The sequence below is a fragment of the Procambarus clarkii genome, chromosome 52, assembly GCF_040958095.1.
Source record: "Procambarus clarkii isolate CNS0578487 chromosome 52, FALCON_Pclarkii_2.0, whole genome shotgun sequence".
In the NCBI taxonomy this organism is placed as follows: Eukaryota; Metazoa; Arthropoda; class Malacostraca; order Decapoda; family Cambaridae; genus Procambarus; species Procambarus clarkii.
Genome location: NC_091201.1, coordinates 19,467,749 through 19,490,481, shown reverse-complemented (window position 1 = coordinate 19,490,481; position 22,733 = coordinate 19,467,749). Strand labels below are relative to the sequence as shown.

Below are 22,733 nucleotides of genomic sequence, written 5' to 3'. Positions count from 1 at the left end.
ACAGGTCTATAATTGAGGGGGTCTTCCCTGCTGCCACTTTTGTAGATTGGAACTATGTTAGCCTGTTTCCACCCGTCTGCTACGATTCCTGTACACAGGGATGCCTGAAAGATCAGGTGAAGTGGAATGCTGAGCTCAGATGCACATTCTCTCAGAACCCATGGTGAAACGCCATCTGGGCCAGCTGCTTTGTTCTTACCGAGCTCCTTGAGCATTTTTTCCACTTCGTCTCTAGACACCTCTATGTGTTCTATGTTGTTCTCTGGAATTCTTATTGTATCTGGTTCCCTAAAGATTTCATTTTGTACAAACACACTTTGGAACTTTTCGTTTAGTGTTTCACACATTTCCTTTTCATCTTCCGTGAATCTATTTCCCATTTTCAACCTCTGAATATTATCCTTTACCTGCAATTTGTTGTTTATGAATTTATAGAATAGACCTGGTTCTGTTTTACATTTGTCCGCAATCCCTTTTTCAAAATTTCTTTCTACCTCTCTCCTCACTGCCGTGTAGTTGTTTCTCGCATCTTTGTATCGCTGGTATGTTTGGGGGTTCGGCCTCTTCCTGTATTGATTCCATTTTTGTGTCTTTCGGTCTCTAGCCCTCTCGCAATTTCTATTGAACCAATCCTGTTTCCTAGTTCTGCATCTCTGTTTTGGTATAAATTTTTTTGTGCCTTTATCATATATTTCACAAAACTTGCCATACATCTCATTCACTTCCTTGCCTAGCATCAAGTCTGTCCAATTATACTCACTAAAAAAATTTCTAAGGTCACCATAATGTCCTCTCCTGAAGTCTGGTTTTTCAACTGCTTCAACCTCCTTATTTTCTTCCAGCTTATAACGCATTGCATACTTTATTCCCAAAAAGACATGGTCACTTTTACCCAAGGGAGGAAGGTACTGAATGTCAAATATCTCTTCCTCCTTCCTGGTAAATATCAAATCTAGCATGGAGGGAACGTCCCCTTCCCTCATCCTCGTAGCTTGTTTAACATGTTGATACAAGAATGTTTCCAGGATGAGGTCTACAAATTTACAGGTCCAAAAATCTTCTGTTTTAGCTTCATATGCTTCCCAGTCTATGGATTTCAAGTTGAAGTCACCGACTATCAACAGTCGTGATCTATCGTTATCCGCTCTCGCTATAATCTCTCTCATTATTGTTATAAGACCTTCACGTTTACTATCTAGCTCCTCCTTTGACCATGTGCTGCTTGGCGGTGGACTATATGCATTTATCATCATTAGTTTATCATCCTCATAGCAGATCTCTAGTGCTATTATGTGTGTGTGTGTGTGTGTGTGTGTGTGTGTGTGTGTGTAGGTTGGAGGGGGGGGGGTGTCGGTGGTGGGGGAGGGACCGGCTGACTCCATAAGCCTAACCATACTCGACAAACTTGTGACCCAGCTTTGTTTCTTAAATGTACATCATCGTATATTTTTGGCAGGCTGCCAGGCAGGCTGACAGGCAGGCAGGCTGACAGGCAGGCAGGCTGACAGGCAGGCTGACAGGCAGGCAGGCAGGCTGGATGGCAGGCAGAGAGGGAGGCAGACTGGATATGGCAGGCAGGCTGGATGGCAGGCAGAGAGGGAGGCAGGCTGGACGGCAGGCAGAGAGGGAGGCAGGCTGGATGGCAGGCAGGCTAGATGGCAGGCAGAGAGGGAGGCAGGCTGGATATGGCAGGCAGGCAGGCTAGATGGCAGGCAGGCTGGACGGCAAGCAGAGAGGGAGGCAGGCTAAATGGCAGGCAGAGAGGGAGGCAGGCTGGATGGCAGGCAGAGAGGGAGGCAGGCTGGATGGCAGGCAGAGAGGGAGGCAGGCTAAATGGCAGGCAGAGAGGGAGGCAGGCTGGATGGCAGGCAGAGAGGGAGGCAGGCTGGATGGCAGGCAGAGAGGGAGGCAGGCTGGATGGCAGGCAGAGGGAGGCAGGCAGGCTGGATGGCAGGCAGAGAGGGAGGCAAGCTGGATGGCAGGCAGAGAGGGAGGCAGGCAGGCAGGGCTAGTCATGTGGTTGAACTGCGTGACCTTGAAGAGAGAGTATGGGATGTAGGAGGGGTGGGTTTGTCAGTGGTGGGGCGTGGTGGGGGAGAGCCTGGCTCACTCCCGAATTTTAATCCTAACACACTCGACCCGTTAGCAGGATGGCAGGAAGGGAGGCAGGCAGAGAGTGAGGCAAGCAGGCTGGCAGGCTGGCTGGCAGACTGGCTGGCAGGATGTTCCTGCAGGCTGGCAGGATGTTCCTGCAGGCTGGCAGGATGTTCCTGCAGGCTGGCAGGAAACATCCAGAGGATGTTTGCCAGACGTCTTAATAATCAGCTAGGAACAATTAAGGACTTTTATAAAGCGGATCAGGACTTCACTTATTGGCGAGTACAAACAAAATACGGTCGCATTTATGCTATGAACCTGTCGATTTTTTCCCCTAGAGTTTTATGTACATTTTTCATAATTTTTTTTTTTTTTACATTTCTAGTTTATTTTTTTCATTTATTTCTCATTTACGAACTTACATGTTAAATGACGGGTCTCGTCCCCAAGGGGTTCGGAAACCAAGTGGTGCTCTAGTGTCATCTGCAAAGGATGATATGGTACTATAGATGGTTAGGATTCAGGCATTGATGGATGGGATTCAGGCATTTTTTTTTCTACCACAGTCGTGGCCACACATTTACAATGCTAACCAGCATATATACATTTTCTTCTGTCCTTCATGGACAGGGTGAGTGATCTGTTAAACATATAGTTTAGGGATTTATTGAACAATCAACCACAGAAGGTGACTGTAGTGCTTTTAAAATGCTAATCTAACCTACAGACTTAAATACATAGATACACAGAGTTACGTCTGCCCTACAGAAAGTGGTCAATGTGTTCTTTCAGGCACTGAAATGGGTAGGAATGATTGGTACTCACGCATTGACAGGATGGGACTCGTGGTTACCAATAGCTGGGAAGACTGGCACACCAGGAAAGTAGTCATGGATCATCTGGACGGCTGATCTGATCACTTCCAAGTTACCTTCCCGTGAAGTGTTCCATACAATGTGTGGTATAAGATCCCCAGTCCAAATGATGAAATCCAAGTCCTGGTGGAGCAAAATATGGTTAGAAAATGCAGGTTTAAAGTAAGTTATTAGTAATTCCAGGCAGAAATGTGTAAGAATCTATTAGACATAAGGAAATGCTACGACCAGAAATGCAAAGACTTACATGTGAAAATCATCCATCATTAGAGATTGAGTGAAAATTTAGATAATGTTTGTGTAGATTTATCTAAGTACTGCATGAGCTTGCTTAACCGGATTCTGCTTAACCAGATATTTGGGTTATCTGGCCAAAATCACATGCAGATCATTTTCTGGCAAAACTCCACAATATCTGGATAACTGGAGGTTTGGCTCAGTACTGCAGACAGGCATAGAGTTTAAATCAAGTCCAGATAACTTTCTGCCAACTTCACCACATCCGAACAAATCTGGAAAACTGGAGATTTTGCCAGATAGTGCAGACAGGCACTTGGCCATACTGTATTATTTCTGAACACAAGTGGCTCAAGGCATGGGGTATAAGAACATGAGAATACAAGTAACTGCAGAAGGCCTATTAGCCCATACGAGGCAACTCCTATTTATAACCACCCAATCCCACTCATATACATGTCCAACCCACGCTTGGGTCCAACCCAAGCGTGGACATGATTGCGTGGTTGGACTCACGCAATCAAGGAACCCTACCTCCACCACATTACATGGTAATTGGTCCACAAATCAACAACCCTGTTACTGAAACAGCATTTACCCAGGTCTTTCCTAAGTTAAAACTTATGTAATTAACACCCATTGTTTTGTGTTCTGTCTTGTGTTGATACTATTAATACCCTATTAATATCCCCTGTGTTATGTCTATTCATCCACTTGTACACCTCCATCATGTCACCCCTAATTCTTAACATTTCCAGAGAATGTAATTTAAGCTTTGTCAATCTTTCTTCATATGACAGGTTTCTAATTTGGGGGAAGATATAACTGAAGAACAACACTAGGCGTCTCATTACTAATGCTTCGATTAATAAATCATAGTGGCCTATTTGCCATATTATGAACATTTATGCATTAATTTTTTGGTTTTAACCCCTCAACTGCTCGGCTTCCAAATATGACACCCCCAGTGCACAGGAAATAAATTCTCTGGAAAAAATTCTTTTTTGTTTTGAAAGTGTCAAAAAACCTTCCCTGAGTATGTGTATAGTAACAGAAGGTCGAAATTGTACGTACTTTGGCTGCTATGGGGACTGTAAGTTCGCGCGTGACGTCATCATTCCTTGGTTGCCCGTGGCGTACGCCCTCGGGGCCGGTAGGGCGCCCGGGGAAGGATGCGCAAGTTGCCACGAATATATTTTTGTTCATTTTTGCACACAGTTCCAAATACATTTTATTTGTTTTTTCATGCCAATCCTATGTATAATGAACACGTACACTATATTATGGCAGTAGAACATCCGTATTATTCAAAAACACTGTTATGTGCATGACACATATGTACACATATGTTGCACATATTTCCCATGCATCATGCTAATGTATGTATATATACAATCTATTTACACACTATACACTATCATACACTATATACATTCACCATCAACACACTCAGAAATCCACAAGTATCACCTGCCACACCCTCACTCCTCCAACATCTTACTCGCTAATCTTGCTCCTCCCACCTCACCAGACTTATTGTTTTTATTACACTATTTACACATGTTATGTATACCTATCTACATGTTTTATTCACCAGAACTATGCAAGTAAGCCGGTATTGTGTACAAACTTTACAGTGGCCACCATACACTGCATGAGAAATCACACAGCAGCCAGCAGACGACGCTAAGATTACATCACCTTCCTCACCAAAACGGCTCCTCCCAACATACTCCTGTTGCTATTACACTATATACACACATTGTATATTGTATATACCCATGTACAAATATGTTCACTATAGCGAACTACTAAGCTAGTATGATGAGCAAAACAAGAGTGGCTGCCACACACACACACACACACAGTGAGGCTACCTCGATTCTCTCCCTCCCTCACCACAATTCCTCCTCCCACAATACTACGCACAGTGCTTATTATCACCACAATCCTGCTGTTATCACAATACTGGCCACTAAATCCTGTAAATGAATAATTGACCACATTTATTTTGCAAAGGAATCTAGGAAGTCGTTTGGAGATTCCTAGATGGACGAAATAATGCTGTGGTGAGCGCTGTGAACATTGTGACCAGCATTGAATCACTAATATTTGAACATTGTACACAGTCATTATCACACTCAGGCTCTTCTGTAATACTATCATGGCTAAATAATACAAGTTATATATATATATATATATATATATATATATATATATATATATATATATATATATATATATATATATATATATATATATATATACAGGCATACCTCAGAATGCGAGTTTAATCCGTTCCTGGAGACGCCTCGCCTTCCGAAAACTCGCATTCCGAAGTTAATTTCCCCATAAGAAATAAAGGGAAATGAATTAATCCGTTCCTGACTACCCCAAAAACCCCACATCAAACTAAATTTTTATACCTAATTTACCTAATTCATCTAAATAAACCTACAAAACTATGTTCCAGTTATTACTTACCTTGCTGTCGAGTGCTGTAGGCATATGGAAGATGGTGAGGAGGGGGGAGGAGGAGAGGAGTTACTGTTTGGAAGGGGAGTCCCCTTCCATAATCACATCAGGCAGTGAGGACCTTTCTGGTGTGCTCTCCCTGGGACGTTTAACCTGGGTGCCACTAGGTCCTGGTTGAGGCTCACTGCTCGATTTCCTCACCACAAATCTGTCCATGGAAGCTTGCTTTTCCCTTCTTCGCAAGCTCTCTCTGTAGTAAGGCATCACATTGTCATTGAAAAGATTAAGACAACGGCCTACTACAGCTTTCTCTGGGTGAGTCTGTTCAATAGTTGTTTGAATCTCTTCCCACATCTGACACACCTTCTTAATTACTGCAGAAGGGACATTCGCTGGTGCTGTTGGTGCTGCTGCCACCTCCTCCTCCACTGCAGAATCATTCGCTGCTGTGTTGGCTTGCTGTTCCTGTTGAAGGGCTAGGAGTTCTTCGGTGGTCAGTTCTTCGTTGTGTTCTTCCACCAACTCCTCCACATCATCACCATCCAATTCCAAGCCCATTTGCTGGCCTAGACTAACAATTTCCTCAACAATAGGCGCATCATTTATAGGCTCAAACCCCTCAAAGTCTAGTTCTCTCACACCTTCAGGCCACAATTTTCTCCAGCCAGAGATCAGGGTTCTTTGAGTCACTTCTTGCCAGGCTTTGTCAACGAGTTTTAAAGCACTACAAATGTTAAAATGCTCTCTCCAGAACTCTTTGAGGGTGAGGTTTGTGGCTTCAGTCACTTAAAAACATTTCCGGAAAAGTGCCCTTTCATACAGTTTCTTAAAATTCGCTATGATTTTCTGGTCCATAGGCTGAATTAGAGGAGTGGTGTTAGGAGGAAGGAATTTAACTGTGAGGAATTTATTGTATTGAGGCATCAAATCATCTTCCAAGCCTGGAGGATGAGCAGGAGCATTGTCAAGGAGAAGCACGGCTTTGAGTGGCAATTGTTTCTCCTGCAGATATTTTTCTATGGCAGGGCACAGCACTTCATTCACCCACTCCGAAAAAAGAAGCCTAGTGACCCATGCTTTTTTATTAGACTTCCACATCACACACAAACGGGTTTTCTGCACATTATACTGTTTGAAAACCCTTGGATTTTCAGAATGATACACTAGCAAGGGTTTAATTTTCAAATCGCCACTCGCATTTGAACACAGCACAAGCGTAAACCTATCTTTCATAGGCTTGTGTCCAGGCAAGGATTTTTCCTCCTTGGTAATGTATGTCCTCTTAGGCATTCTTTTCCAAAACAGTCCTGTTTCGTCACAATTAAACACTTGTTGCGGTAGGTATCCCTCAGCCTGTGCAAACTCTTTAAATTCGTCAATAAATCGTCCAGCGGCTGGTTTGTCTGAGCTGGCTGCCTCCCCATGCCTTGTAACACTATGGATACCACTTCTCTTTCTAAATTTTTCAAACCAGCCCCTGCTTGCCTTAAACTCTTTCTTATCTGCATCACTCGTTGCAGGGGTCTTCTTTAGAAGGTCTTCGTGCAACACCCTGGCTTTCTCACAAATAATGGCCTCCGAAACACTATCACCCCTCAACTCCTTGTCGTGTATCCAAATTAATAACAACTTTTCCACTTCTTCAAGTCTTTGTGGTCTTTGTGCCGTTAATGTTCTTACTCCTTTTGCCACATTAGCACTCATAATCTTATTTTTCTTCTTAAGTATAGTGCATATTGTTGATGTGGCTTTGTTGTACTGCCTACAAAGTTCAACAACACGTGTACCGTTCTCATGCTTCCGAATGATCTCTTGTTTCTCCTCTATTGTCATCCTCACATGAGCTTTCTGGCCTTTATCCTTACCACTGGCTTTCTTGGGACTCATGGTGAGATATATAATAACAAATTGTATAGACAAATCACCAAAAATCCAACAAAACACTGAAAATCCGCGAGAAGAATTGATGTGGGGGTAGTCACTGAGCGCGAGACAATGGTAAACTGAGGGGCAGCGGGGCAGAGGGGCGACGATCGCCAAACCACCACTCGCTAGGTCGGCCTGTACGCGTATCAACAAACTCGCGTCCCGAAGTAACCATCGCCTTCCGAGACAAATTTTTGGAGTAAATACTGCTCGCCTTCCGAAAACCTCGCATACAAGGACAATCTCATTCCGAGGTACCACTGTATATATATATATATATATATGCGAACAAGCCTGAATGGTCCCCAGGACTATATGCGAATGAAAACTCACACCCCAGAAGTGACTCGAACCCATACTCCCAGAAGCAACGCAACTGGTAACTACAGGGCGCCTTAATCCGCTTGACCATCACGGCCGTCAAAAGGAAGTGATAGCCGAGGCTATTTGAGCCACTTCCCCGACGGCAACTCGGATGGTAATCTTGGGCATAGCATTTCACCAAATCACCTCATTCTTTGGGGCACACGTGAGGAACACAAATGCGAACAAGCCTGAATGGTCCCCAGGACTATATGCGAATGAAAACTCACACCCCAGAAGTGACTCGAACCCATACTCCCAGAAGCAACGCAACTGGTAACTACAGGGCGCCTTAATCCGCTTGACCATCACGGCCGTCAAAAGGAAGTGATAGCCGAGGCTATTTGAGCCACTTCCCCGACGGCAACTCGGATGGTAATCTTGGGCATAGCATTTCACCAAATCACCTCATTCTTTGGGGCACACGTGAGGAACACAAATGCGAACAAGCCTGTAGTTACCAGTTGCGTTGCTTCTGGGAGTATGGGTTCGAGTCACTTCTGGGGTGTGAGTTTTCATTCGCATATAGTCCTGGGGACCATTCAGGCTTGTTCGCATTTGTGTTCCTCACGTGTGCCCCAAAGAATGAGGTGATTTGGTGAAATGCTATGCCCAAGATTACCATCCGAGTTGCCGTCGGGGAAGTGGCTCAAATAGCCTCGGCTATCACTTCCTTTTGACGGCCGTGATGGTCAAGCGGATTAAGGCGCCCTGTAGTTACCAGTTGCGTTGCTTCTGGGAGTATGGGTTCGAGTCACTTCTGGGGTGTGAGTTTTCATTCATATATATATATATATATATATATATATATATATATATATATATATATATATATATATATATATATATATATATATATATTGTGACGATAATCTTTATCAAGAGAAATTGAGCCTGCTCTTCCCTACAAAGTACGTCACTATACAAGATAATATAGAAGATACGTCCAGCAAGTATCGCCAAACGTTTTGCCCAGAGAGCAAATCATACCCAGCACACAGTGACACCTGCTAGCTACCACCGACGTAACCAGCAAACTGCTCGTCCTTTGCCTGCCTGTCGCTGATTGGCTGGTGTCCCGTCGCACCTGCCCTCCACCCTCCGCCACAAGTTAATGTCTGGGCTGCAGTGCTCCAGTATCGTCAGAATATCTCAGTGCTCCTTGCAGTTGACATCTCTCGCTGGTAGACTAAGCCTTGGCTTTCGTGTACTAAGGGAGGTGGCAGCTCGAAGCCAATATTCCAGCTCCATTAATATTTATTTTGCTATCACTGTAACTCACTTGTCTTAACGTAACTTTTCATTTGCCAGTGATTATTCATATTATTTTGTTTGTTGACTTGTCTTTTATATTTTATGTGCTTAACTTTATTTATGTCTTGTTTTTCTAGAGTAATTAAAATTTCATTGTTAAATTTACTTGTGTTTTGTGTGTCTTCCCATTACCTTACCACAGACGAAAGCTCCAGCTTTTCTCTTTTTTTTCTATTATGTGACGAGGCCCTGCCCCTAGCTTTTGAAACAGCCGAACACCAACGCTTTACCGTCACATTAAAGTGGGGGCCTGCCCTAGGAGCTTCACTCAGGTACTGGTACCAAGTAGTAAATTTATGGTAAGCGTATTTGGCTTTGGTAACGTAGCTTTTTACTATTTTCAATTTTCAATTTTATTTTTATATGGTGCTGTGTGTATTGTGCATTCCGAGAGTAGCACATGGTGAAGGTGAGACAACTTTGGATTACGTGGTGACTGTAGGCCTCAGTCATTCTCTTAATTGGTCATCTCTCCCTCCGTGTTATTACTCGTGTTTACCATCTTTTGTCCCTAGGATATTTCTCATATTTTCGACAGATCATCATATTGGTACCCTGGTACTGTGGTCTGTCCCCGGGTCAAGTGCACCTAATCTTCTGCAATCTGACAGTAGGAGGATAAAGAGGGCCATAGTTCCTCTAGCACGAACTTTAGTTGCTGAATTGGGACCTCAGCAGCAGTTCTCGTCACCAGTTGACACCTCGCACCCCTACACGTCGGTCAGAGATGATGATATTTACATTGGTAGGGAATTAGCTTTCTTTTTCAGAGCACAAAAGTTCGCTAATTCTGTAAATAGCATATTAATTTCAGTGGGAAAACTTGCTTATGTCCTATAGAGACTCGGCAAGGTATGCCTACATTCTTGGACTACCAATTTTACTTTTGAGGCAATTAACTGTTTCATTTGTTTTAGAAACTCAGTTTCGCTTGTTTAGTAGGATTTTCTTGCCCTTATCCTCTTACATGAGTACCGGGTACAAGATTTCCTGCGACCTTGATTTAATTAATCATTTATCATCTTGTAATTAAAATTAATTGTTAAAGATTCCACAGGATAGGTACCAGTTGCCACGTTGTCCTGTTTCTGACATTCACCATATCACAACAGTATATTCGTTGTGCATTTATTTGCTAATTTCACCATGTTTCGTCTCCAAGCTTTCCGTGCAGATCCAGCAGGTGAAATAGGGACTTTAAGTCGTGCCAAGAGGGCTGAATTACAAACTCTTGCACATGAGTATCAACTAGAAGTTCCCTACCAAGCCAACAAAAATGAAATACACAACCTGTTACTGGATCATCTCTTAGAGCAAGGTAAGATAGACTCTGAAACTCACGAAACTTACTTTAATGCAGATAAAACTGATTTGGCAACGATGAAACTCAAACTAGAGCTGGCCAAGATTGAACGCGAGCAGCAAAGGGAAGCAGCTGCCATACGAAAGGAAGAACAAGAACGTGAGATTGCAATACTCCGTGAGCGGGAACGAATACAGCTTGAAACAAAACAACGCCAATTGGAGATGCAACATGAATACGACAAACAACAAGCAACCCTGACTATGGAATGTCGTCAACGAGAATTCGCGTTGGAAACTTCACACCTCGCTCAACGCCAGCAAGCTACCGCCAATCTTCCCGTCAGTTTTAATATATCACGTGCAAGTAAGTTAATGCCACCATTCGTAGAAACAGAAGTTGACGTGTTTTTCACCACCTTTGAAACCCTTGCTAATCAACTTAGTTGGCCTGCCGACCAATGGGCCACCCTTCTCAGAGTACATCTTACAGGTAGAGCTGCAGTTACACTCAGTACTTTGGCGTCTGACAATGACTACCAGACGCTGAAACAAGCAGTGTTGGACGCCTACCTTCTCTCCACCGAAAGTTATCGAAGGAAATTCCGTGACCACCTGAAGGCAAGTACCACTACCTTTCTAGAGTTTGCTAATACCAAAAGGAGATATTTTATGAAATGGCTGGAAGCAGCACATGTCTCTACCTTTGCAGAACTCGTCAACCTTATGCTAGTTGAAGAATTCTTGAGGCGTGTGCCGCCTCCTGTCCATCTATATTTAGCAGATAAAGAAGAAACCGACTACCTAAAGTGTGCTAAGTCGGCTGACACTTACAGCCTCATCCACCGGCTGACACCAGAACCATCATCCAATAAGAAGTCGTGGTACAGTTACGAGAAAGTGAGTACCGATCAAGCTGGCTCGCAATTGTACTGTAAGTATTGTAGACTCTATGGACATACCATAGATAAATGTGGTAAGTCTCAATACAAAGGAACCACCGAATCACCAAAACCAAACCAACTCCTCCTAAGTCCGGTAAGCCTGTGATGAATGTTGGTGTTCATGTTGATGATCTTTCTCTTTTCAGTGAACACCTGTATACTGGAACTGTCTCTGCCAACGGTTCAAATCCGGAGGGAAGTTTCAAATTGAAGATCTTGAGGGACACAGCGGCTCTTCAATCGATTATTTTGAAGTCGGCTGTGCCCAATATCGCCTGCACCGGAGAAACTGTCTTCATTACTGACCTCACTGCTACCACTCCTTATCCTCTCGCCAGAGTCCACCTGGATTGTCCCTTCGTGAGCGGAGAAGTCCAAGTCGCCATCAGGGAAAAGCCTTTTCCCTTGCCTGGAGTGCAACTTCTCCTGGGCAACGCCTTGGCAGAAGACCTGCAACCGACCAACCTGATCGTCATGGACAAACCCCAGGTGTGTACCTCTGTGACGGATAATCCTATTTTTGAGTATGTTCCAGCAAAGGTTCAAGAGAGTGATGAAGTTTCTCCTCCGGTTTTAGTGACCACCCGTGCACAAGCCGCACGAACACAGCCAGCTGACTCTACTGCTACCGCTGTCCCTCAAGACCCTCAGAAACTACCCCCGAATCTGACCAAGTTGGAGTTCCGTAAGTTACAGAGGGAAGATCTTACCTTGACACCATTATTTTTCCAGGCTGAGACTCAACCTGACAGTATTCCTGGGTTCTTCCTAGAGAACGAGTTGCTCTACCGCAGATATAGACCCAGCAAACTGAAGGAGGAGGACGATTGGGCCAACGTCGAACAACTTGTGATTCCTGCCAGCCTGCGGCCCACTATTCTACACCTGGCCCACGGAGCACTCTCCCACTACGGATTCAACAAGACCTACCATGGAATCCGTCAAGACTACTACTGGCCAGGTATGGTAAATAGCGTCAAACAGTACGTCAAACAGTGTCAGATGGCAGGTAAACTGAACATCTCTATTCCCAGAGCGCCACTGATTCCCATACAGGTGCCTGCGGAACCTTTCCACAGACTTATTATAGACTGTGTTGGTCCTTTACCTCGGACCAGTTCAGGTAACGCCTATATCTTAACCATCCTGTGTCCTACCACCAGATTCCCCATAGCAGTTCCAGTAAAGAACATTACGGCTGCTACGGTTGTGAAGCACTTATTGAAGATCTTCACCCAGTATGGATTTCCAAGGGAGGTTCAGAGCGACTGTGGCACCAACTTCACCAGTGATCTCTTCAAAAGGACACTGGAGGAGTTCAACATCAAACAGGTATTGTCCAGCCCCTATCATCCTGCTTCACAGGGTTCTCTTGAGCGTAGTCATCAGACTATTAAAGCACTCCTGAAGAAGTTTTGTAATGAAACCTCTAAGGATTGGGATAAGCAAATTGACCTAATATAATGTATTTATAGAAGTCTTCCCAATGAGTCCCTAGGAGTATCTCCTTATGAGATGCTCTACGGACATAAGTGCCGTACTCCCCTCAAGGCTTTCAAAGACTCTCTACGTGATGCCACCTTCAGTGAGCATCAGAATGTGCCCCAGTTTCTTCAAAACCTACAACACATTCTAGAGAGAGTTCACAGTTTTGCCCAAGATAATCTATTGAAAGCGCAGGAGAGGATGAAGACTCATTACGACCAGACCAGCAAAGTAAGAAAATTTAAGCCGGGAGACTTCGTACTTGCTTATTTTCCTATCCCAGGTTCTCCTTTACAAAACAGGTTTTCAGGACCCTACCGCATCAAGGAGTGCAGAAACAACCATAACTACGTTCTAGAGACTCCAGATAGGCGGCGGAAGACCCAGCTGTGCCACGTCAACCTCCTGAAGCTATATAACGGTACTCCTCCCACTGTCTTGACATTATACTCTGCCTTTACAGAGCCATACATCCACAGTGAGACCTTCCCTGCTTCTCCTCCCGAAAGTACTGACAAGGAGTCAGCGCTTTCTAATTCGGAAATCCTTACTGATCTTCCCAATTATTTTCAGGACAATCATAGTGCACCTCTCGTCAAGATCTTCAAAGAACATCAGGAGTTGTTCCGAGATGACCCCCAAGAGTGTAATGTTACCCAGCACGACATCCAACTGCTCCCTGACACCCGGCTGATTCGTCAACCCTTCTACCGAATCAGCCCTAGCAAGAAGGAAGTCATGCGTGCTGAGGTGCAGTACCTCTTGGATCATGGACTGGCTACACCTTGTGAGTCCCCCTGGGCCTCACCCTGTATCTTGGTGCCAAAGCCCCAAGGTAAGGTGAGACTTTGCACTGACTACCGTAAGTTAAATAATGTGACTGTCAAGGATGCATACCCCTTGCCAAGGATAGATGACATTCTTGATGCCATTGGTAATGCCCAGTACTTGTCCCAAGTGGACTTGCTTAAGGGGTATTACCAAGTGTGTTTAACGGAGCGAGCCAAAGAAATGTCTGCCTTTATCACTCCTTTTGGACTTTTCAGATATGAACGCCTTCCTTTCGGACTATGTAATGCCCCGGCCACCTTTCAGAGAGCTGTCAACCGTGTCATCCAGGGCTTGGATAACACATACGCCTATTTGGATGATATCGTCGTAGCATCCAACACCTGGAGTGAACATCTGCTCCAGCTGCGACGACTGTTCGCCAAGCTCCTGACAGCCGGCCTCACCATCAACCTGGGCAAGTCCATCTTCGCGAAAGGTAAAGTGCGTTATCTGGGTCATGTAATTGGGAGTGGCAGCCTAGCTCCGTTAGACTCACACACTCAAGCCATCCAGCATTATCCACAGCCTACCACCAGGAAGCAGCTCCTGCGCTTCCTTGGTCTTGCCTCCTACTACCGTAGGTTTGTGAGAAATTTCAGTACAGTCGCCACGCCTTTAATCATTTTAACCAGTCCCAAGCAACGGTATAATTGGACCATGCAGCAAACCGTTGCTTTCGAACAACTCAAATTCCTCCTCTGTTCTAATCCCATTCTCGCCTCGCCAGATATCACCAAGCCTTTCGTCCTTCATGTCGACGCCAGTGGTACCGGCATTGGTGGTGTCCTGATGCAGCAACGAGGCGAGGAGGTTCTACCTGTCAGCTACTACAGCTACAAATTGAAACCCCACCAGAGGAACTACAGCACTATTGAAAAGGAGCTACTATCCATCGTCCTGAATCTCCAGCACTTTGCTCCATACCTACAAGGTGCCAGGTCTACCACCATCTTCTCAGACCACAACCCTCTCTGCTTCTTACATCAAGCCCAATTCACTAACCAGGGTCTTCTACGATGGGCTTTATATCTACAAGATTTCAACCTGGAGATCCGCTATATCAAGGGTTCTGACAACATCATAGCCGACGCACTCTCCAGAGTTTATGAAGTAGAAGCAACTCTACCTATTACTCCACCACATGACGACGTACTTCTTCCAGAACCGCAGGCTTCGGGGGAGAGTTGTGACGATAATCTCTTTCAAGAGAGATTGAGCCTGCTCTTCCCTACAAAGTACGTCACTATAAAAGATAATATAGAAGATACGTCCAGCAAGTATCGCCAAACGTTTTGCCCAGAGAGCAAATCGTACCCAGTACACAGTGACACCTGCTAGCTACCACCGACGTAACCAGCAAACTGCTCGTCCTTTGCCTGCCTGTCGCTGATTGGCTGGTGTCCCCCGTCGCACCTGCCCTCCGCCCTCTGCCACAAGTTGATGTCTGGGCTGCAGTGCTCCAGTATCGTCAGAATATCTCAGTGCTCCTTGCAGTTGACATCTCTCGCTGGTAGACTAAGCCTTGGCTTTCGTGTACTAAGAGAGGTGGCAGCTCGAAGCCAATATTCCAGCTCCATTAATATTTATTTTGCTATCACTGTAACTCACTTGTCTTAACGTAACTTTTCATTTGCCAGTGATTATTCATATTATTTTGTTTGTTGACTTGTCTTTTATATTTTATGTGCTTAACTTTATTCATGTCTTGTTTTTCTAGAGTAATTAAAATTTCATTGTTAAATTTACTTGTGTTTTGTGTGTCTTCCCATTACCTTATAACAGACGAAAGCTCCAGCTTTTCTCTTTTTTTTCTATTATGTGACGAGGCTCTGCCCCTAGCTTTTGAAACAGCCGAACACCAACGCTTTACCGTCACAATATATATATATATATATATATATATATATATATATATATATGTCGTACTAGTAGCCAGAACGCACTTCTCAGCCTACTATGCAAGGCCCGATTTGCCTAATAAGCCAAGTTTTCATGAATTAATGGTTTTTCGACTACCTAACCTACCTAACCTAACCTAACTTTTTCGGCTACCTAACCTAACCTATAAAGATAGGTTAGGTTAGGTAGGGTTGGTTAGGTTCGGTCATATATCTATGTTAATTTTAACTCCAATAAAATAAAATTGACCTCATACATAATGAAATGGGTAGCTTTATCATTTCATAAGAAAAAAATTAGAGAAAATATATTAATTCAGGAAAACTTGGCTTATTAGACAAATCGGGCCTTGCATAGTAGGCCGAGATGTGCGTTCTGGCTACTAGGTACGACATGTATATATATATATATATATATATATATATATATATATATATATATATATATATATATATATATATATATATATATATATTTTGACATTATTAGGCGATGCTGTGGTCACAAGCTGAACAGCAGTGCTGTGAGCTCATGCTGTATGTGCCAGCCATGGTTGCTCACTCAGTACTGAGGCTCTCACACCCGGGAATGTGGCCCATGATTTTTTTTAAAGATGGCGTCTGTTTACAAGAGCCCTGAGGAAGCTGATGTGAAACCCATGTAGCCGCTGGAGTTTTGAATGGAACGTGAAAAATACAAATACCCGGAGGCACATTGCACAAATCAGATGAGGGCCTGCAGGTGCTTTGCACAGTTTAACCCTTAAACCGCGCAAATCATATATATATGATATTAGTGACAAAACCGAAACCGCGCACATCATATATATATGACTTCGTGTCTAGCGCTATAATTTAAACGCCCCGCCTGGGATAGGGGCAGCTATAGTACAGCCACGACCGATAGTTGCCAGATGCCACCAAGAAAAAAAATCCAGGCCAATATTCTTGGGTGTTAGAGCGTCAGTATTGAGCAAGCCACCAAGGCTGGCGCACGCAGCACGAGCTCACAGCACCGCTGTTCAGCTTGTGACCACAACATCACCTACAAATGCCATAATATATATGATACTGCTATTATTTAGCAGTGATAGTATTACTGAAACCCCCTCACTGTGATAAAACTGACCAGGATTCTGATAATAGCAGGATTGTGTTGATATTTAGCGCTGTGCTCCATGGAGGGAGGAGTAAGGCTGTGGAGGGAGGGTAGAGGCGTTGTCTTCTGACTGTGTGTGGCCACCATTTATTGACTGCACTCACCATACCAGCTTAGTGGTTCGCTATGGTGAACACAAATGTAGATACTTATATATAACGTGTGTATAGTGTGAGATAACAGCGAGAGGAGTAGGTTGGGAGCCGCCATTTTGGTGAGGGAGGAGCGTCGTCTGCACGACTTGTCATGTTGTTTACTGATGGCTACTATGGTCTTTGGGCACCATACCAGCTTATTTGTACAGGTATTGTGAATAAAACAGGTAGATACTTACATACAATGTTTGTATATAGCGTAATAACACCACAAACAATATTGTTGGAGGAGAAATATTAGTGCGTCTGGCCTTGAGCGCGGCCGCCGATCAGCTGACTGTGTGAGTAGCTACGTCTTTGTGCCTTTACTCACCATACAAGCTTAGATGTACAGTTATGGTGAATAAATACCAAAACATGTAAATATGTATATATAACATCTGTGTATAGTGAATAAATGCAAAAACAGTATTGTGGGAGGAGAATGAGGGCGAGTGAGGTGGTATTGAGGGAGGGAGTGGCAGTGAGTGGCTCGCTGGTGTGTGGCGGACACTCCTCGTTGCTTTTTGACTCACAAGACCAACTTAGTAGTTTGTTATGGTGAACAAAACATGCAGATATTTATATATAACCTGTGTATATAGTGTAACAACAGCAAAACTATTTGTTTATTGTTTTATGAACATAATAATTGAATCACTAATATGCACACCATAATTTTGAGTACAGCGATGTTTCACACATTTTATTATATAAATATACCACAATTCACTGTATGGAATAATATTACTGCAAAAGATTAAGAAAAAAATCAGAGACATTGAAATAAATAGGTAATAATATATTTGTGGCAACTGCCGTCTGACAGCTCGGGGGGAGTAGACCTCGTCTGGCGAAGGCTCTGCCAACGCCCCTTTTTGCCATACTTCCCAACCCTATTGCAGCTAAAATATGCCACCTACGATTTTTTTGTTATTTTTTTCGTGATCAGGGAACAAAAATAAACACTTCTAAAAGACGAAAGAATTTTTTGCATTTCTTTTTTTTTTTTTTGTGCCTGTGGGTGTGAATTCCATTTGGGCCCCTAGCGGTTTGAGGGTTAACCACCGTGCTGTGCCCCCAGTGCGCATGAAATAAAGCGTTCCCAAAAAATTATTTTTTCTTCGTAAAATGATAAATTCCCTTTCCTGAACATGTCTATGTAAAAATAAATACCAAATTCCACTTACTTTGGTTGTGGGGACGTCATCAGGGCCTGGTCACCCGTGCGTGAATCGCCCAGACACGGTCGCACGGGCCATTCAAGCACCAGGTGTTGCCACAAATATACAGTGGTACCTCGAATAACAAATTAAATTCGTTCCATGTTCGCCATGTGAAACAGACATCATACAAAACGAATGTCCCCATTTAACCACTGTGATGCACTGCGCTTATTGTGAAATTTCCCCAGTGTGCATGACATCAAATGTTCCCAAAAAATCATTTTTCTTTGTAAAATGATAAATTACCTTTCCTTTATGAAAAAATAATTACCAAATTCCACTTACTTTGGCTGTGAGGATGTGGACAAGGTGCCCTGTGACATCATCAGGAGCTAGTCGCCCGTGTGTGAAGCTCCCAGACACAGTCGCGCAGGCCATTTAAGCACCGCGTGTTGCCACAAATATATTTTCAAATATTTTCTCTATGTATTTCCAATGCGGTTTTATTTGTTTATTTTATCGTATATGATGCATATTTGTGGCCTTTACAATATGTATACAGTAGAATGTTCATAATTTTCCATGGAACTGTGATACATGTGTCAGTAATGTGTCCACAATAAAAGTATATTGTCACAATATTACGTGGTAAAAATTCACTAAAATTACAATCTGTACAGTTTCACATACTATTTACACAGTAACACACTGTATTACACACTCAGTACTTTGGAGGTGCATAATAATCAATGAAGTAGTCTATGGTACACAGCACGACTTTGCTCTCGTTGCACCAGCTACAGATAGAGTTTTGCTTCCTGTTTCATCGTTCTGTGTGCTTGCAAATAACGCACTCGCGTGCACCCTTGGCTTTAGTACTTGTAGGCGGTATGTAGCCAAGCTTGTAAAGCATAAGGTAGTATTGAAAAGATTATAGGAAAAGATCAATTTGTAAGGTAGTCTTGAAAAGATTGCTTTGTATGGTCCCACACAGGAAGAGATTCAGCTTGCCTCAAAGAGTGTCCATCAGTCAGAAAGAGATTCAGCTAGCCTCAAAGAGTGTCCGTCAGTTAGGAAGAGATTCTGGTATTCTTGAAAATATCTATGGAAAACACCACCATGGAAGCCGCTAACACTGTTCATCTATGCTACTTGTATCAGATGCATCATCACTGAATGCAGAAAACGATTCATCTATGTATCATCTAAATAAATTGTAGATAGCATTGGATTGCAATGGTGGCGCTCAGAGCTACAACTGGATACGCTCGCTGTATCGTCTTCATAGGTGCTGCTTGCACTTGTATCCGATCTTTGTGTTAAGTCCTTAATGCGCCTAGCTTCGCCAATATTATGACTCTATGTTCTTCAAACAAGGTTAGAATTTCACTGACAGCGTTATCTTTCAACACCACTATGGACAGGTGTTTGGGAGCCAGAGGCGCGTGCGCCGCACATGGTTGCTCGTTCAGTATTAACCCAGCCAGCAGCCCTAGAGCATTCTGGGAATTTTTTCCAAGATGGCTGCCTCTCACTGGAGGTCTTAAGAGTCCATTTCGTACACAACCGACCTCGTACACATTTAGAATTGGTACCGAAAAATTAAAGAGAGTTTTCTCGGTTGGCGCAGTTTCCCGCCGACCGAGAATACTCAGGTGGCGCAGTTAAGTGGTTAAGGGTTAAATTCTTACTAATCGTAACTCCCAGACCCCTTTCGCAATCTCAACACCATCTAGCTTGTATCTTGCAACTCTATCATCATTAGCTAGCATAAAAAACTTAAATTTGTCAGCATTAAACTGCATCTGCAAATATTTTGACCCTTTCAACACCTTATTTAGATTGTCCTGAAGTGATAGCAAGCCTTTTTCCGTGTTTATTACCCTCCCGATATTTGTATCATTGGCAAATTTGCAAATATTGCTGCTTAAACCTGATTCTAAATCATTTACAATATATATATTATGAATAACAGAGGTCCCAGGACAGAGCCCTGAGGCACTCCACTTACAACATTTCCCACTCTGACTTAACCCCATTGATACTAACTCTTTGTTTCCTTTGATATAGCCATGCCCTAATCCAACTTACTATAGCATTCCCAATACCGTTACCCTCTATCTTTTTAATCAGTCTTTCGTGTGGCACTGTATCAAAAGCTTTGTTAACTTTGTTAACGGACTTCGGGAGGAAACGAAGGAGGAGGCCAGTGTTGACGGGACCTCATTAAGAAGGACTGACGAGACCAGTATTAAGAAGTCCTCGTCTTGGCAAGTTGGGAAAGACTTAACAAGACAGACAAGTAGTGTTAAGACTTGTCTTAACACTTTCGCGCTCTCGGCGCTCAAAAAAAAACAATACCCCAGATGCTTTCGGCACTTCGCGCGCCTACGTGGTAAGACCGAAAAAGTGTACACTCTTTTGACTGTCCTGACAATAATTGAAGGCGCACGTATTTAAATTTGGTATCACTGTGTTTGCAATGAAATTGTCTATAAGAGCATACCTATAAAATGCCACCCAAGCATAAGGAGTATCAACACCAAATAAAAAACTATGCAGATCACTCGCCGAGAGCGCCAAACAGCAACAAAATGTTTCCACTCTCTTAATGGTTGCGAAGCCTACAGTTGTCCTACATCGCTAATTTTGGTATCATTGGAATCGCAATAAAATTCTCTACACGAACATATGCATATGAATGTTTAATATAGGTAATTGCCCACCCGCAAGAGTGTGTGAAGTGGAGAGTAGTTAGCCGCGAGCGCACTGGCGAAAACACAGGGGGGAAATCATGCGGAAAGTTTATACATTTATACGTTTCCTGACCCTACTTTTCTATGTACGTATTTCTTTTTTATACCAATGTGTTCGCAATAAAATTTTCTATAAGATGAAATGTATAACATTTGTACAAAGCATGTGTAAGAGAAGCGCCAAATATAGAACCACGTCGCTCAGTATGCGTTTGCGGCAGAAACGAACGCATTGTTTTCGTTCGTTTGATGTTTGTCATGTTTATACTTGTTGAAACATTTTATAATTTGTATGACAGTGATCGCAGTAAAATTCCCTACACAGACATATACATAACACATACAAATATTTCCCACGTGTTGGATATATCAACGGCTAAAGGGAACCCACTGCCACACGCCCGCCACACCCAGAGCCACACCCGCCACATCCCCAAACATACTTTGTGTTTTTTTTTTTTTACTCATAGAAGTTTATGTGATATAATATTCATTCTGGTACCAAAAAATTCGCAAATAAATTCTCTACAAAACGTATATAATCTGAGAGTATCCCCATCCATTTCGGTTAAAAAATGGAATTTATAGAAATATTTTTTCGATGGACGAGAAAAGTAGGCTGTTATGCGGAATCGTAAGAAAAAACGGCGACGAGTTATCTCTAATCTAAAGCGCGAAAGTGTTAAGAAGACCTTGGCAAAACCGACAGCTAATAGCCTACACCCAAGGACTTTTAACGCATTTGACGTATTAGAGGACGAGTGCTGTGTTGAACCTGTTGTTCGACGAGGAGGCAAAGTAACGAGGAGCACTGAAGCGCAGGTCCCTCAAACTGCTCGAAAGGAAAAGGGAGAATCGAAGCGAATTTTGGTTGTGGGAGATTCCCAGGTGAGGTATTTAGACAGAACGTTTTGTGCCAGAGATAGGGGGAACAGATTAAGGGTTTGCTATCCGGGAGCTGGAATTGGTGATATTGTTGGAAACATGAATGATATTATGACAGGAAATGGAAACAAACCCATTATTTGTATTAGTGCAGGGGGTAATGATGTTGGACGAGTTAGGAGTGAGGAACTAATACAGAGATTCAGGACAGCCACTGAATTAGTTAGGAGCAAGGGAGGAATCCCGATCATATGTGGCATTCTTCCAAGAAAGGGAGTAGGAAATGAATGGATATCGAGGGCACTTGGTGTCAATTGCCGGCTGGAAAGATATTGCAAATTAAATGCAATATCTTTCATAGACAACTGGGAACACTTCTATGGAAGAAATGGAATGTATGCTCGTGATGGGGTGCATCTATTGAGAGCTGGGGTTGTTGCTGTTGCGAACTCGTTGGAAGAAGTGGTTAGAGGTGTTTGTTTGGGTTTAAACTGTTAGCTGATAGAGGTATGGGAATTGATTTGGAGGAAGGAGATAATAAAAGTACGTGTTTGTGGGAGAAAGGAATTGGCAAAATGATCAGGGAAAGAGAAGGGCCTCAAAATAACAATTCACTTAGGGTATATTACACTAACAGTAGAAGTCTAAGAAATAAAATTAACAAATTAAATGCTCTTGTCTGCACAGAAAAAATAGATATTATTGCACTTACTGAAACATGGATGAATGTAGAAAATAGAGAACTATTAGCTGAATATCAAATAAATGGATTTAAACTATTTCACACAGATAGATATATTGGACGAGGAGGGGGAGTAGCCATATATGTTAGGGACAATTTGAAATGTAGTCTCAAAGAGGGAATCAAAACTGAGCCACACACAGA

At 43.1% G+C, this 22,733-nt stretch overlaps 1 protein-coding gene across 1 annotated transcript in view; it reads right to left on the bottom strand.

Moving 5' to 3' along the window:
• The window catches only part of LOC123763679 (sphingomyelin phosphodiesterase), a gene marked incomplete in the record, with an annotated part of 310,341 nt that overhangs the window by 118,596 nt on the left and 169,012 nt on the right, over positions 1-22,733 (bottom strand). Inside the window, 1 exon segment of the mRNA XM_069304313.1 lies at positions 2,923-3,095. Within this exon segment, the coding sequence (XP_069160414.1) occupies positions 2,923-3,095 (173 nt within the window).